We start from the raw sequence: 18,479 nt of genomic DNA, 5'->3' as shown, positions 1-18,479 counted from the left end.
ACCCAAAATATCATATGCAAAACTGTTAGATTTTATACCATATGGAACAATATGGTATAAATATTAAATATGTATGAATGCACATCTGAAAGAAAATATTTTCCATTTTTTTCACATACTTCTTTAAGGACATGAAAGTATTTTACTTGCTCAATCTCATGATATATCAAAAAGGATGATAAAATGGATGGCTTGTCATTTTATATAGTATTTGTTATTGTTTAGTTTTGGTTGCAAAAAGCACCAAAATGAAACAGAGTCTCAGTGAAATTGATAAAGGAGCTGTGCACATTATAGTTAAGGTATTAAGTAAAATTTAGAAACAAAGCAAAACAAAACAGGAACCAAATCATACATATTATGAAAACCAGGTGCTACCTTATGAAAACTAACAGTCACCAGAATAGCTAAAGTGACCATACCAAGAATCTTTGATGTGGAGGCATATCTGAGGCTTGAGTAGCACAGGTTTTTGGCTGTTCACTCTAGTGGAAGCAGCATATACCCTGCTGGTTATGAACTTACTCAGTGGTTAGGTAAGGCTTAGCTTCTTGTTCCTGTTTTACCACTAATTAGCTGAGTTACATTAGGCAAGTTACCTTTCTGCTGTAAAATGTTCATAGTATTATTATCTACTTCCACAGTCAGAAGCATTAAAAGAGATAAATTGTGTCTAAGTACTTGGCACAGCAGAGTTGATGAACTATAGCTGCCATGTTCTCCTCTTCCTTCTTTTTGTCCATTATCAGTACCCTGATATTAATATGGTTTAGACATTTTATGTGCTTCTCCTTTTCTCAGTCTGTAGTCTTATTTGTCTCAACATTACCAGTTGAATTAGCTTTCAATCAAGTCTTGTCTTCAACTCATAGTTATGGTTTCCTCATAATTTCATTATGCTAAAAGTTCTACACAATATTCTTTGTGGTTTTCTTGCCTCTGCCAATGGCCTTATTATTTCTAAAAATTCAAAATCAAACATCAAGGTAAGGAATGTGTCCTAGTTAATTATTCTTTGAGTGAAGTTTCTATTATCAGGACATATACCTTAGGCTGGTCAGTGATCATTTTAAGCTCAGGTTAATTACTTGTTGAATCCCATGGTTTATCTGCTGCTGGCTAACAGAGGCAGTGGCAGGCCATTTTACTCAGAGGGCATGATCATGGCTGTCACATGCCTACTACATCTAAATAAATAGACATAAAAGTTAAAATTAAACAACTTACCTGTTGGGCAAATGAGTTTGTAAAATTTGTGTTTTTTGAGTTTTGCTCACTTTTGTTTTCTTTTTCTATTTTTCTGAAGTTGGAAACGGGGAGGCAGTCAGACAAACTCCCACATGCACCCAACCGGGATCTAACCAGTATGCCCACCAGGGGGCGATGCTCTGCTCATCTGGGGCATTACTCTGTTGCAACCAGAGACATTCTAGCACCTGAGGCAGAGGCCATAGAGCCATCCTCAGCGCCTGGACCAACTTTGCTCCAGTGGAGCTTTGGCTGCGGGAGGGGAAGAGAGAGACAGAGAGGATGGAGAGGGGGAGGGATGGAGAAGCAGAAGGGCGCTTCTCCTGTGTGCCTTGGCCGGAAATCGAAACTGGGACTCCTGCATGCCAGGCCAACACTCTACCACTGAGCCTACCGGCCAGGGTGAGTTTGCTCACTTTTATTGTTAGAAAATGATGCTGGGCAGCCCCAGGTGTATGTCTGTGAAATTGCAAATTACCTTCCTGCTTGGGAGGGGCCATTGTCTTGCTAATGTTTGATGAAGGAGAGGGTTTTGTGCCAGAAAGTTTTGAAAAGGAGAGAGAAGAAGGAGAAGAAGTGAAGAGAAGTCATGTTTTTTGCAGAATGAGAGCAGAGAGAATGCAGCATTCTGAGAAAGAAGCCATGATAGCAGGGAAAGAGAGAGAAGGTGTGCAGATGGGGAAGCAGAGGTGAGGGGCTTTTGTGAGCTCCACTGAGACTGGTGGGGCCTTTGATTCTAGGAGGAACCAAAGAAGATTCTCCTGGTTGTGGAACTGGTGGGAAGCATTTTCCCTGTGTGTTTGCTCATCGGCTGGTGTGAGACTTTAATAAAAGATGACCTGGCCCTGGCCAGTTGGCTCAGTGGTAGAGTGTCAGCCTGGCAGCAGGAGTCCCGGGTTTGATTCCAGGCCAGGGCACACAGGAGAAGTGACCATCTGCTTCTCCACTTCTTCCCCTCTCCTTCCTCTCTGTCTCTCTCTTCCCCTCCCACAGCCAAGGCTCCATTGGAGCAAAAGTTGGCCCGGGCGCTGAGGATGGCTCTGTGGCCTCTGCCTCAGGTGCTAGAATGGCTCTGGTTGCAACAGAGCGATGCCCCAGATGGGCAGAGCATTGCCCCCTGGTGGGCATGCTGGGTGGATCCCAGTTGGGCGCATGCAGGAGTCTGTCTGACTGCCTCCCCATTTCCAACTTCAGAAAAATACAAAAAAAAATATATATATATATATATATATATATATATCTCCTACCATTTTTTGGTTCCACTGTTTCTTTACCATCTGTCTGAATTCAGTGGAAACCTGCATGTGCGTGGCCATGACAGTGGCGGCCCCTGGCCATACACTACCAAATTATAGATCCAGTGTGAGTAGTAAGGCTGGGTCTTGAATAATGAATGATCTGTGTCTTCCTACCCAACACTCTTTTGAATAGACTTTAGACTTTAAATATTCTGGGTAATCTTGAAATTTTTGCACCATTATAAAATAGCTATGCAAAGTTTTGGATAATTTTGCTACTTATTTATTTTTTCATAAAATCCTAAGTATTGGAATTTTATTATTTATTGTTTTAATATGAACCCAATGGTATCCTATATCTTGCAAAACAATGATTTGTTTTAAAGTGTCTTATTTATAATTGGATTCTATTGACTTTATTTTTTCTTAATTTTTCCCAGGTTGCTAAGTTGGCTATCACAGTGCAACTTTTGGGGTCCCAATGGGGGACTCTGGATCAAGACGATCTACCCTGGTCTCCCGGTTGCCGATATTCAGAAGAAGTATTAACAGAAGACATGATTCTCTTCCTTCTTCACCCTCCCCCAGTAATACAGTTGGTGTCCACAGTTCCTCTCCTTCCAGCACTAACTCAAGCTCAGGTAGCACAGGTAAACGCAGGAGCATATTCCGTACTCCTTCCATTAGCTTCCACCATAAGAAGGGGAGTGACCCTAAGCAAGAACCTTCCAACCAGAACCTTAGTATTTCCAATGGTGCTCAACCTGGTCACAGCAGTATGCAAAAACTGAGTTTGGGAGAACATATTAAAACCAGGGGAAGACATTCTGTTGGTTTCAGTAGTTCACGGAATAAGAAGATAACAAGATCTTTGACAGAGGATTTTGAAAGAGAAAAGGAGCACTCTACTAATAAGAATGTCTTTATAAATTGTCTAAGTTCTGGCAAAAGTGAAGGGGATGATTCTGGATTCACAGAAGAACAAACTCGCCGTTCTGTTAAGCAGTCAACAAAGAGGCTGCTGACTAAATCTTTCTCGTCTCACTATAAATTTTCTAAGCCAGTTTCACAGAGCCAGTCTATTTCATTGGTCCAACAATCTGAGTTCTCATTGGAAATTACACAGTACCAAGAGAGAGAACCTGGATTAGTACGAGCTTCTCCATCTTGTTCTGTGGATATAACAGAACGTGCAGGTAGCTCTTTACAATCTCCATTGCTTTCTGCGGATCTTACCACAGCTCAGACACCTTCAGAGTTCTTAGCCTTGACTGAAGATTCTGTGTCTGAAGCAGATGCATTTCCTAAAAGTGGAAGCATGGCATCCCACTGTGACAACATTGGCCACAATGATTCTACCTCTCAGATCTCTCCCAATCCTGCTGCTGTTACAAAGGCAACAATAGACCTTATGGGAACTGTTCCCTGTGCAATTATGTCTCCTGGGAAATACAGGTTAGAAGGTAAATGTAGTACTGAACCTAGTTCCTTACCAGAAACCTCTGCTGCTAATCAGAGGGAAGTGTTATTGCAAATCACTGAACTTCCTCTTATGAATGGGAGTGACTCAGAGACTCACCTATCAGCAGATACTCAAAGAGAAGAGCACGTGACATTACAAAATGGTGATACAATGTTGGCAGCAAGCTCCCCAAGAAAACTTGGATTTTATGAACAAAAAGCAATAGCTGAACGTGTTAAAGGGATCCATCCTACATCAGATTCCAGAATAATACCTTCTTCTGGTGACCATCATATTTTTAACAGAACATATGGATATGATGCAAATCCTGTCAAAGGTATGTTGATTTTTTAATATAATAAATATAAATTATAACTTTTATTTTAATTCAATTTTATTACATCATCTCATTAAAACCACATTTTCCTTCCTTATTTTTTACTCTCTAATATTCTTTCATATTTATACTTTGAAATATTTTCATTACTTTATCTTAAAACATATTTCAATTGTGTTATGCTGAAAATGTAATTCAGTAGTATTACTCATTTTTCTTAGTTGTGTTATCCAGAATCTGAACTTCAGAAGAAAGTGGAAAGAAATTAATATTATTTTCAATGTGGCTTTATCTGAAACATGGAGTATCATGTTTAGAGTGTAGGATATAGTTTTGGCATTCCTTAGGTAATGAAATATATTTCACTATTACTGATACTACTACTACTAGTTCTCCCAGTATTGAATGATTTTTCTGTCCCATTGACTGTTCTTTGCTCTTTGAATACATTAATTCATTTAATCCTCAAACGTTTAAAATCACACCTATTGTTGTAACCCACTGTACAGGCAAGACAGCTAGAACACAGGTAAGTTAAGTAAATTGTCTAAAATTACGAAGTTGTACATAAATGTTTGCGACACTAATCTCATGAGGTAGGTACTAGTATATTTCCACTTAACAAATGTGAAAACTGAGACTAAGAAATCATATAACTGGTAAGTAGCACAACCATATTACAGCTATTTGAATCCAAAGCTCAAGTTCTTAATGGTTAGGCTTTAATACACATCATGAGCCATCCTCTTTCCAAAACATTAAGAATAATACTGAAATACTGAAAAGAAGGTCAGCGGAATGGCAGTGTGGGAGATACTGCTGATCTCTCCCCTTTAAATTGAACTATAACGCGGTGAAGGAACACCAGCTGGGCTTGCAGGTGCACACCTGAAAGATACATGCACCAAGGGACTGAAGGTGGGATAGGTTGAAAAGAGGACGGAAGATAAAATACATTTGTGTTTGGCTCTGGGGAGGAGACAAAGCCAGAGTAACTGAGTTTTTTTTTTCTCTACTGGGCTACTGGGAGGACAGGAAGCACAGGCCGTTTGGTTTTTGTCTGAGGGGTATACAGAGGGAAACCTGGAGTGACTGGGTCTCCTGTCAGGAGCAGCAGTCAGATGGAGAGGCAGAGCAGGAGATAAACCAAAGTGGCCAGAGCATGGGGTTACGTCAGTGTTCCTGCAGTCAGCCTGTAGCCCACACTCAGCAAAGACAGGAAAAACTAAACTGCAGCCCCAGGCTCCCAGACCCTGCCTCCCTCACTACACACTACAGAGAGTGGCAGAGACAGACCCCTCTGGACAGCAAGCTCTCCAGAACCACTCTCTTCCCTGAAGAACAATGTGCTCTGCGTCTGGTTCCCTGTTTTGTTGAGACGTGGGGAGGAGTGCCTGGAAGATTGAGATTGCCATTGTTAGAGCTATAAAAGGTGGAAAGCTGAAGTCGTAAAGTCCTCACAATACGCCCCACCTACATCATTGTGACAGCAACAGATCAGCGGAGGACAGCCCAGGAACTCCACAGACATAAAACTTATAATACAGCAACACCTACTGGAAGAAACTTCTCAAAATCAAAATTCATTTTTTTCTCATTTTTTTTCTTTCTTCTTTTATTCCATTGAATTTCATTTTCATAAATTTTTATATATTTTATTCTTATTCTTTTGTGGGTGTGTTTTTTGCTTTATAATCTTTTTTCTGTAGTTTTTCTTGTCATAATTTTTAAAATGTTTATATTTTTTGTATTTTTCATTTTTATTAAATTTTTTATTTTATTTTATTTATTTTAGAGAGCAGAGAGAAAGGAAGAGAGAGAGATGAGAGAGAGACAGAGAGAGAAGGTGGGGAGGAGCTGGAAGCATCAACTCCCATATGTGCCTTGACCAGGCAAGCCCAGGGTTTCGAACCGGCGACCTCAGCATTTCATTTTTCATTTTTTTAAGCTGTGTTTTTGTTAGGGTTCTTAACATCACCACTCTCAAATGCCATCAAGGAAGAAGAAATCAAATACCATGGCTACACAAGACAGACAAGTAGTTCAGAAAGAAAATGAATAATCTCCAGAAAGAAATCTCAATCACATGGAAAACTTGGAGTTCAATAGAGAATTTAAAACTAAAGTTCTGAAAATACTCAATGAGATGCAAAGAAGACACTACTAGGCAACTTAATGAGCTCAGAAAACAAAACAAATACATTAGCAAGGAGATTGAAACTTTAAAAACAGAGATGAAGAACTCATGAAGTACATGAATTGAAAACTGAGGTAGCAAGTTTAGCTAATAGAACAAGCCAGATATAGGAAAGAATCAGTGACATTGAAGACAGGCAACTAGAGATGTTATAGAGAGAAAAGGAGAGTGACTATCACAAACTAATAAAACTGAGAGAGCTATACAAGAATTGTATGACTTCATCAGAAAGAGCAGTATAAACATAATGGGTATATCAGAAGAAGAAGATAAGGGGAAGGGATGGAGAGCCTTTTCAAACAAATAATTGGTGAGAATTTCCCAAGCCTATGGAAAGAGAGCTTCAAGTCCCAGAAGCAAACAGAACACCCAGTTACCTCAACCCAAACCTACCTACTCCAAGGTACATTGTAATAAAATTGTGAAAAATTCAATGGCAAAGAATGAATCCTCAAGGCAGCTAAGGAAAAGAAGAATATAACATATAAAGTAAAGCCCATTAGATTATCATCAGAATTCTCAGCAGAAACTCTGCAAGCAAGAAGACAGTGGACCCAAACATTCAAAGTCTGAAAGAGAGGAATTACCAGCCAAGAATACTGTATCCATCAAAGTTATCTTTCAAATAAGAAGGAGAAATAAAAACTTTTGCAGACATATGGAGCTGAGAGAATTTATCACCAGAAAACTCCCACTGCAGGAACTACTCAAGGGGGTTATTTGACCAGACACCAAGAACAGACACTTCTCCCAAGAGGACATACAAATAGCCAACAGATATATGAGAGGATGCTCATCTTCACTAGCTATTTGAGAAATACAAATCAAAACTATGAGATACCACCTCACACCTGTTAGATTGGCTATAATCAACAATACATGAAATAACAAATGTTGGGGAGGCTACGGAGAAAAAGGAAGCCTCATTCACTGCTGGTGGGAATGCCATTTGGTACAGCCACTATGGAAGAAAGTATTGTGATTTCTCAAAAAATTAAAAATAGAATTACCATATGACCCAGCAATCCCTCTACTGGGTATCTACCCCTAAAACTCAAAAACATTGGTATGTAAAGAACATGTACCCCCATGTTCATCACACCATTATTCACAGTGGCCCAAATATGGAAACAACCAAGATGTCCCTTGATAAAGGATTGGATAAAAGAGATGTGATACATGTATACAGTAGAATACTACTCAGCCATAAGAAATGATGACATAGTTCCATTTATGACAACATGGGTGGACCTTGAGAACATTATAGTGAGTGAAATAAGTAAATCAGAAAAAGCTAAGAACTATATGTTTTTACACATAGGTGAAATATAAAACTGAGTCTCATGGATGTAGATAAAATTAAAGTGGTTACTAGAGGAAGGGAGATGTAGGGAAGAAGGGTGTAAAGAGAAAGAAATATAAGGTGATGAAAAATGAATTGACTTTGGGTGATGGGTATATAACATAATCAACAGTTCAAATGCTATAGAAATGTTTGCCTGAAACCTGTGTACTCTTATTATCAATGTCACCCTGTTAAATATAATTTTCTAAACATTAAAAAAGAATAATACTGGCATATAAAATAAGATTTGTAAATCAAATTATATATTATAATGTCAGGAATCATGGCAATTATAAACTCGGTGGACCTTTTGTCTCTTTTTGGCAGACAGAAGTCTTGCTGCTTTTCACAGCAGAATGTTATTTGGAAGCCTCTTCTCGGGTCTGGCTGCAGGTCTGGTGCTGTAGTCTGGGGAGCCCAGCTGGGATTTAGGCCCTGCACTTCTCAGGGTTCATTCCTGTACAGCTGAAATATCTTTTATCTTTCCAGAACCTCAGTCCCCTCTAGTAGTAGTGGAGCCAGCCCTTTTCATATCTCTGCCTGTCCTACTAGTTTCAGTGTGGCTTCTTCATCTGTGAATCTTTGGTTATAATACTTCCACTCTTTTAGTCTTCAGTTGAATTTTTAGGATGATTGTTCTTAAATTTAATTATAACTCCAGTTTGATATTGGGAGAAAGTGAGTGTAATATCCACCAACTCCACTATCATCTTGGATCCTTTATAATTTGCATTTTTTTTTTTTTTGTATTTTTCTGAAGCTGGAAACGGGGAGAGACAGTCAGACAGACTCCCGCATGCGCCCAACCGGGATCCACCTGGCACGCCCACCAGGGGCAACGCTCTGCCCACCAGGGGGCGATGCTCTGCCCCTTCGGGGCGTCGCTCTGCCACGACCAGAGCCACTCTAGCGCCTGGGGCAGAGGCCAAGGAGCCATCCCCAGCGCCCGGGCCATCTTTGCTCCAATGGAGCCTTGGCTGCGGGAGGGGAAGAGAGAGAAAGAGAGGAAGGAGGGGGAGGGTGTGGAGAAGCAAATGAGCGCTTCTCCTATGTGCCCTGGCCGGGAATCGAACCCGGGTCCCCCGCACGCCAGGCCGACGCTCTACCGCTGAGCCAACAGGCCAGGGCCATAATTTGCATTTTTAAATATAAGCAGAGTATTACTTATGTAGCATATTGGCAAAGACTTGAAGGTGATTAGGAAGTAAGTTATACAAATATTTGAGAGAAGTTTTTTTTTTTTATTGTTTGTTTGTTTTTGTATTTTTTAGAATTTAGAAGCAGGGAGTCAAACAGACAGACTCTGGCATGTGCCCAACCGGATTCCACCTGGCATGCCCACCAGGGGCCGATGTTCGGCCCATCTGGGGCATTGCTTCGTTGCAACCAGAGCCATTCTAGCACCTGAGGTGGAGGCCATTGAGCCATCCTCAGCACCCAGGCCAACTTTGCTCCAATGGAGCCTTGGCTGTGGGAGGGGAAGAGAGAGGTAGAGAGAAAGGAGAAGGGGAGGGTGAAGATGCAGATGGGTGCTTCTCCTGCATTCCCTGGCCAGGAATCAAACCCAGGACTTTCATACGCCGGGCCGATGCTCTACCACTAAGCCAACCAGCCACGGCCTAGAGACGTTTTTCAGTGCAAAGGCTATCATGTAATGGTCCTTGGTTGGAGCATGCCTGCTATTTTCTAGGGATGACAAGAGGTCCAGTGTGGCATGTGCAGAGTGAAGGGTGAGATGGAGCAGTGGAAGATGAAGTTAGAAATGTGAACAGATAAGTGATGGCTACACTTCTGGTGTAAGGTGGAAAGTAGGCGCATATCATGGGGAACCTAAGTGACCATTGGGAATACATCAGCTCTGACTAAAGGAGTGTTTGTGACTCATCTCACTTATGTTTTAAGTGCATAATTTCTTTTTTTTTTTTTTGAAGTGAGAGGCAGGAAGGCAGAAAGTCTCTTGCATGCACCCCAACTGGGATCTACCTGACAAGCCCCCTATGGTGCAATACTCTGCCCATCTCAGGCCATTGCTCCATTGCTCAGCAACCAAGCTACTTTAGCACCTGAGTCAAGACTATGGAGTCATCCTTAGCACCCGGAGCCAAGTTGCTCCAACTGAACCATGACTGCTGGAGGGAAAGAGAGATATATATAAAGAAAAGGGAGAGGGGGAGGGGTAGAGAAGCAGTTGGTTGCTTCTCCTGTGTGCCCTGACCAGACCAGGAATCAAACCAGGGACATCTACATGTTGGGCTGACATTCTACCACTAAGCCAACTGGCCAGGGTACATCATTCTTGATACCATGTCAAAAGTAGATTGTATGTTGATGGGGGAGAAGAGGTTGGAGTAGGCAGGGGCAGGAGATTATTCAAAGTATTACAATAATCTCGGCTAATATTGATGGCATTCAGTCAAGGATATTAGTGAGGGAGGTAGTAAGAAGTGATAAGGATTGGGTAAAGAAGATGTGGCATATATATATAGTGAAATATTACTCAGCCATAAGAAAAGATGAGATAATGCCATTTATGACATGAATGGATTTTCAAAATATTAGGTTAAGTGAAATAAGTCAGGCATAAAAAGTCATGAACCATATAGTTGCACTCGTACATGAGATATAAAACTGAAAGCAACAAATGAACCAATAAGAAAAACAAAAACTCAAAGACACAGTCCAGAGGGAAGAGGAGCGGGAGTGCTAAAGTGTAAAGCAGTCAAACACATATATGGTATATGGTAAAAAAGACTTGACTTTGGGTGGTGGGCACATAGTGCAATAGACTGATGATGTATCATAGAATTGTACATTTAAAACCTATATAATTTTATTAACCAATGCCATCACAATATATTTTATTATAAACGAAGTGATCAGGTTCTATATACAAATTGAAGGTAATAAGGCAGAATTTGCTTATGCAATTTATGTGAGATATGGATGATTCCAAAAGTTTTGGGCTTCAAAGTGATTGCATGAATCAGCAAACCAAGCTACCACTATTAATTTAAAAAGTTATCTGTGATAGAGAAATTTTGAATGACACTAGGGGTTTCCCATATGCTTTCAATGGAATATTTATAAAAACTACATTTAAACATATATATTAATTTTTATGTATTTGGTTTTTTTAATAGTTCTTGCCAGTAGCCTCAGTCCCTATCGTGAAGGAAGATTTATAGAGAGGCGACTGCGGTCATCGTCAGAAGGGACTGCAGGGAGTAGCAGGATGATTTTGAAACCAAAAGATGGAAATGTAGAAGAAGTTAATAGTCTAAGGAAGCAAAGAACAGGTTCGTCATCTTCAAAAATGAACAGCATGGTAAGTAAATGCGTATGCCTGCATATGCCAAAAGTTTCATCTTATAGCTGGTATATTCTTGGATGCAAAATGGAAACAGACTGAAGAATAGACCTTTTCTACTCAAGGGAAAATGGATCTCCATAGTTGATGTCACAAGTCAGAGATGCTAGGTTTTCACTTAAGACTCTCATGACAGATAAGAGCACACCATGATAGTTCTCCTTAATTCCTGTCCATCTTGTTTCCCTGGAAAGCTCGATGTTCTACATTCTGGAACAAAACCTTGGGATAAACAAGCTTAGGAAAATGCGGATCACTAGGATTCCCTCTGACACACCGTGCAGTCTCCTCACCCTATAGCCATGAAATGTCACTTGCAAGCTAGGCCAGTACCACCCTTAGACTCTTTAGTGCCCCCTCCTCTGCCTGTACTTTTACAGTTGTCCCTCCACACAACGTGAGGGGCCTGGTGGTCAAAGTGAAATCCAGAGCTTTCACATATTCTAGATAACAGAGATTCCAGATTCTTGGTCCAAACAAACTCTGGGAGCCTGCTGACACAGGTGGAGGTAAGGTGGTCGGGGGGAACTGGTCTGGGCTTGCATCTGTGGACTGCGTACCTTGGAGGGAGCTGCGTGGAGCTTCTTGGTAATATGAGAGGGAGCCAGACGTGGTAAGAGCTGACCAGTGGACTGCAACCAAGATGTCCAGGAGGCCTCCGGTCTCACAGACATTGGGGTGGGCCTGCCTTTTGGAGTTCACTTTACTCATTTTCTCACAAATGTGTTCTTTTTCATCAGTGTCTTTGATCCCTAATATTTAACAGTATTTCTTTCAGATGACCTATCTACCTACCCAACTATCTATTCATGTATATATGTGAAAAAATGGACAAAACTACATACTTTATGAAATCTCCATGTAAGTTGGATAATTGTTTCAAATGAAAATATCGTTAGCTATATATTGATAGTTCAGAGAAACATGTTGTGAAGAGCCATAAGTTGCAGAGGCACTATTGAGTGATAACAAAACCATTGTACTTGAAGTTAGAAGCTCTAGCCATTAGGTCAGGCCTTGCCAGAGTTTAATATTGAGCAAATCAGAACTACAGAGCAACAGATGATAATGGATTCCTTGTTTCTGTTATACTAAAAAACAATTGTGGGTGTGGTTACATTTATATATAAAGAAATATATTTTATATTATATTTTGGTTTTTTGTGCTTTGAAAATGTTATTGTGGCAATTAATATTTTTTGTCTATGTTTAGGTATATGTTAAGTTTTGTCTAAGTTAAGAACATATTTAAAAGTGAAGTGGTTATTATGGGAGGAGGAACCGGGGGGAGAGTGGTAAAGAAAGATAAATTATATGGCAACGGAAAATGATTTGACTTTGGGTGATGGGTACACAATGCAATCAACAGTTCAAATGCTACAGAGATGTTCACCTGAAAATTATGTACTCTTATTGATGAATGTCACCCCACTAAATTTAATTTTTAAATAAAAAAATGTTTAATAATATTTGAATAAAAATTAATATATATCCACATATATAAATTAAAAAAAACACACAAAATCAACCAATCAGACAAACAAAATAACATTTTAAGAAAGATTTCCAATTGATGCATCATTAAAAGTTATGGATGATTAATTATTATGAAACATTTTTCTTAACAAAATTGTCATTATTCTTTCATAGAATGGTATTTTTAATTATGTACTGTTTAATACAGTTACCCAAAGCTAGGACTTTTATGCATTATTTATATCTCATTTTTCATACTATACTTAAATAATTACCATTGTAATATAAAAAGTTACTTTTTCTCTAAGATATACTTTCAAATACAAGATTTCAAATTTCAAATGTCAAAGCACAATCAATGGTTGAAATGCTATGGAGATGTTTACATGAAACCTATGTATTCTTATTGGTCAAAGTCACCCTACTAAGTTTAATTTAAAACAATAGGAAAAATGTAAAATGATAAAAGTTGAAATGTCAGTAAATATATTAGGACGTCCTATTGCTCACAATTATCTTTTAATCCTATATTTTGAGCAACTGATGAGTTAGTTATTGCATTGATCTTCTAGTTTTCTACCTAAATATATAATGTTTAAGACTTCATTAATTTAATAAAATAATCATTGTTTAAATTTTTAAAAAAGCACAAAAATGTAATTTGTTCTTTTATTTTAGGCTTTTCATGTATTTTCAAAGTGGCCCTGAAGTGCTGTAGATCTTCCACTAGATGGCAGGGTTACACCATAACCACGATGAGGGAAAGGCTGTAAGGCAGTGATTTTCAAACTCTTTCATCGCATGGCACACTTTAATTACTTAAATTCTGTATTACACCAAAAAATATTCTGTACTTTTTTACTGATATGACAAAATATAGGCATAATTTTGACTTATTCACATCGACAGCTTTTATTATGTTGGCTGTTCTCATGTTTGTATTTGACAATCTGTAAGAAAAGAAGTCAGTGCCCCTGATCATGTATTGCATGTTTTAAAATTTTTTGCAGCATACCCGTGAGCCTCTTGTGGCACACTGGTTGAAAATGCTGCTATAAAGTATAAAGGTTTAGATAGGAATTTGGTTAAAATATGGTACATTTCACTGGATTTACACACAAAACCTATAAAAATTATTTTATAACTTTACTGTTTTTTTTTTCAATTTGCAACTAATATCTCATCCTTTAATTAATTTAAAGTTTAATATTGAATTCAAAATGCATAAAGTATGTTTTTTAACTTATAGCAATATAAGGAAGAAATGTTAGAATTCTTTAGGCAAGTGTAGCTATTTTTGAAACAAGTGACATATAGTTAGGAAATTGCAGCTTTTTGTGTGAAAAGTGACACACACTTTCTATATTACTTTTCCAACATAATTGAAGTGAATATATATATTTAAAGCAAGCCCTGGCTGCGTAGGTCAGTTGGTTAGAGCATCATCCCCATATGTCAAGGTTTGCCGCTCGTCCTGGGTCAGGGCACATAGAAGAGTCAACCAATGAATATATAAACAGTGGGACAACACACTGATGTTTCTGTTTCTCTCACTTTCCCTCTACCACTCTTTCTCTATAAAATCAATCAGTCAAAAAAAAATATATACTTATAGTTTGATTTTTCTTTTCTCTTGGAGCAATAATAGTAGGATGTATTTTTAAGGCTAATTTAAATAAAGAGATTATTTTTATTTTTATTTTTTTAAAGAAAGACAGACATACAGGGATAGACAGACAGGAAAGGAAAGAGATGACAATCATCAACTCGTTGTTACAGCACCTTTAATTGTTCATTGATTGCCTTGGTTCGGGGGTTCCAGCTAAGCTAGTGACCCCTTGCTCAAGCCAGTGATTTTGGGCTCAAGCCAGCAACCTTGGGCTTCAAGCCAGCACCTTTGGGCTTAAACCAGTGAACATGAGGTTATGTCTATGATCCCACACTCAAGTCGGTGACCCCATGCTCAAGCTGCTGAGCCTGTGCTCAAGATGGGGACCTTGGGATCTTGAACCTGGGTCCTCTGCGTCCCAGGTGGATGCTCTATTCATTATGCTTGTTTAGGCTTAAGGGATTATTCTTAATGCTGCACATGTATTATCTCAGTTGGTCTCACAAAACTGTGAACCAAGTGATACTATTATTGATCATCACAGTTTGCAAAATAGAAAAATGAGGCAGTAAGAAGGAAAGCACTTGCCCCCGAGCACAGTAAGATGCAGAGACAGCATTTAGGTTTGAACCCTAGCTGTCTTACTTTAAACCATACACACTTTGGGGAGATGCAATAGATTTAAATTAATATTTTATTTTTCCAGCTTGCTCTAAGTGTAGACTGAGACCCTTTGTAAAAGATACAGAAAAATAAATAAAATATATTACTTATTCTGGACTTAAAATTGGTAGTATTTCTTGATATGCTGATGCATAGTATCTATGTACTGAGAGATAGCTCATTCAAAAATGAACTTTGTCACAAAAGAAGATATTCACATTTAGAAAGAACTGGAGTACTTATATATACTGTTCACAAAATATAGGGGATAAGTGAGCGTGCAGGCACTCCAGTACTTTCAGCCTTTTGTATAGTGCATTTCCACCAATGAAATAAAAGTTGGTTTTGTATCTCATTTGCATAATTGAACAACTTTCTTTGACTTGTCATTTGCTTTTCTCATGTTCTTGTTTAATAAAAAAAATAAAATGCTTTTTTTTATCATTTCAAATTCATTTTGAAATATTCCCTACTTTTTTTGTGAGCAGTGTAGTTCATGAGGATTTAATTTTACAAAATGTAGATGGATGGCTCTGTTAATTAAGATGCTGAGGATTCCTGAGTGACCAAATATATGCCTTAATAGGTTGGATAGACTGTGATTCTAGTGTTTTCTGTGTAATTTGGGGATATTTTAGTCTGAAGTGGAAATGGTAGGATGTATTAATTCTTTGAATATTAGTGTCACAGAAGAACTTGGTTTGCTTACATTTATTACAAGAAACCAAAATAGATCAGGAACAGTTTTCTATTCATTTAACTCTGTATGTTAAAACTGCTTTCAATGAAAACTTTTCTTAATTTTTCTCTAACAAGTAATTTGCTTGATACTTTTCTTAGGAGGGTCTAACTATTTTAAAAAGCTTTTCTAGAAATAGGCTCTTTTTTTCTAGGAACTTTCCTTCCAGATTATAGTATATCAATGAATAAATGTAAGGATTTATTATGGTTTTTTCAACAGCTTTACAAAATAAAGTCTTTTATTATTTTTTAATTCAGTAAGAAAAGGGAAGGCAGAGAGACAGACTATCACATGCACCCTGACCAAGATCCACCTGGCAAGCCTACTAGGGAGAGATACTCTGCCCATCTGGGGTGTTTCCCCATTGCTCAGCAATGGAGCTCTTCATAGCACCTCAGACAGAAACCATGGAGCCATCCTCTGTACCTGGGGCCAACTTGCTCCAATTGAGCCATGGCTGCAGGAGGAGGAGAGAGAGAAAAAAATGAGAGGGGGAGGGGTGGAGAAGCATATAATTGCTTCTCCTGTGTATCCTGACTAGGAATCGAACCTGGGACATCCACGTGCCTGGCCAATGCTCTACCACTGAACCAACTGGCCAGGGCCATAGTCTATATGTTCATTGTGGAAGATGCTAAAAGTTCTGTTCAACATCTCATTCTGTTTCTGGGCTGTTGAGGCAGCTACCATTGTAAATATTTCCTTTTACCATGGCAAAAAGAACTGTCTGGAAGTCATTATCTCAGTAACAAATGCTCTGATCCATGAGAGACTCACTGTACTTTCTCCCCCAACTCATTGTCTAGATCTAATCACATGGCTTAAATTAGCCACAAAAGACATAAGAAAATAGTTTCTTTATTGTGTCTGGAATGTGTAGACCCAGATATGCCTGGTTAGCTTTGATGACTCTCATATTTTCAAATAATTTACTGTATTTCAATTCTTTAAATTAAACAAGTTTTCCTGCTTGCCTATTCCCTCCCTTCTGTCCACAATCACTTAATGGCCCTGACTTTGTGCCTTACACTGCACTGGTCATGGTGGCTGAAAAAGTTGAAGACATCTTTGAAATCAAAGGATTGATCCATAATCAAAAGTTTTATCTTTGCCATGTGCTTTCTTCCTGACTTCAAGGACTTGAAATGTGTATCAAAAAACTACTTGATTCTATTCCTGGGAATCCTGCTATATTTGGAAGTATTTATTTTTATTACATTTAGAAGCTGATTTAGAAAGTTGTGTTATCTTTAGATGACTCAGCAAAACTCAGCAAATGCATCCACAATGTTATGCTGAACTATTTGTGCCAAGTGATTCTGACAGCATTCATTTATGGACGGTCTTACTCTGATACAACATAATTTCTCTCATTTGCAGTTTGGCATCCTCCTGTCTTTGTGTGGAAACTGTGAATTGCATAGTGAAAACATAAGCTGTAGGACTTCTTTGTGAGAAGAACAGACCAGATTTATATTTAAGCAAAAGTTGTTACTTCCCAATCATTAGCATCTCATGTCTAATATTTTAATTATTTGGTGTGTCAAAGCTAAGAATTGAGGTTATTAGTAATAATAGTTAAATAATTTAAGATGAATTAAGGCCTATGTTAAATGGCGAAGCACTGGCACTTTGCTATCCATTCTCTTTTCTCCTGAGGCCTATGTAGTCTCATTTATTAACTTCTCCTTTATTAATTTATCCATTCATCCATACATTCACAATTTCTTTCAAAGAATATTTATTGAGAAACTATTCTGAAGATGCAAAGATGAAAGCAACTACTCTTGAATTCAGAGTCCCATCTTGGGGAGATACAACAACAGATTTAATAACCATTTTGACTATCTTAAAATTCTGAATGGGTGGGACTTGATTTGGATTGTGACTTTTGATATCGGATGTTAAAAGGATTAAGAAAGGACATGAACTTCTGTGTCTATAATTTATATGGAGTCTATCTAACCTGCTTAATTGACAGTGTTGAATATATATATGTAAATTCTTGTGTCCTTTACTAAGTTCTACCACTGAGGCCTATATGCTAATGAGCAGGGACACCGAGAGTCTGTGGGACAGTAAAGAATAAAATGCCACGTTAAATTTTGAAGAATGTTTCAAACCACCCCACCTGTACCAGGCAAAAGAACTCTACTGGCCTTGTTTGCTATAGGTACCTTCACACTTCTGTTTGTGGCATGAAATTTCTTCATGCTCAAAATTAAGAGAAAAAGAAAGACGATTAGAAAATCTGACTGCAGAAATTCTAAATGAGACTTTTAAATATTAAAAACATTGGCCTGACCTGTGGTGGTGCAGTGGATAAGGCGTCGACCTGGAAATGCTGAGGTCGCCGGTTCAAAACCCTGGGCTTGCCTGGTCAAGGCACACATGGGAGTTGATGCTTCCAGCTCCTCCCCACCTTCTCTCTCTGTCTCTCTCCTCTCTCTCTCCCTCTCTCTCTTCCTTTCTCTCTCCTCTCTAAAATGAATAAATAAAATAAAATTAAAAAAAAAAAATAAATAAATATTAAAAACATCGGTGGCTTATTGAGGGTTACAATAATAACCTCAGCTTTTAGTGTAACTCATTGTTAATAGAATTAAAGCAAATATCATTGCTTGCTGTAAGGACATCTAATGAGAAAAAGGAGTTCTTAATATTTTTAAGGAATACACAACACAAATTATTCTCCTCAATTCTCATATGCTTGAAAAAGGAAAATCACAAGTATCACTTGTTCAACATGAAATTACACTAAGTGATAACTAATATATTAATTGTAGTTAATAGTC

At 38.3% G+C, this 18,479-nt stretch overlaps 1 protein-coding gene across 3 annotated transcripts in view; it reads left to right on the top strand.

The window, feature by feature from the left end:
- Window positions 1-18,479, top strand: part of CCSER1 (coiled-coil serine rich protein 1) — a 1,472,832-nt gene that overhangs the window by 163,468 nt on the left and 1,290,885 nt on the right. For all 3 annotated transcript variants that reach the window (XM_066232458.1, XM_066232459.1, XM_066232460.1), the window contains exons 2-3: window positions 2,927-4,285; window positions 10,968-11,152. In XM_066232458.1, coding sequence (XP_066088555.1) covers window positions 2,968-4,285; window positions 10,968-11,152 — 1,503 coding nt within the window. In that variant the 5' untranslated portion in view covers window positions 2,927-2,967. The remainder of the gene's footprint in view (window positions 1-2,926; window positions 4,286-10,967; window positions 11,153-18,479) is intronic.

Source organism: Saccopteryx bilineata, chromosome 5 (genome assembly GCF_036850765.1).
Source record: "Saccopteryx bilineata isolate mSacBil1 chromosome 5, mSacBil1_pri_phased_curated, whole genome shotgun sequence".
NCBI lineage: Eukaryota > Metazoa > Chordata > Mammalia > Chiroptera > Emballonuridae > Saccopteryx > Saccopteryx bilineata.
Note: the sequence above shows the minus strand (reverse complement) of the source record. Positions and strands in the feature narration are given on the sequence as shown.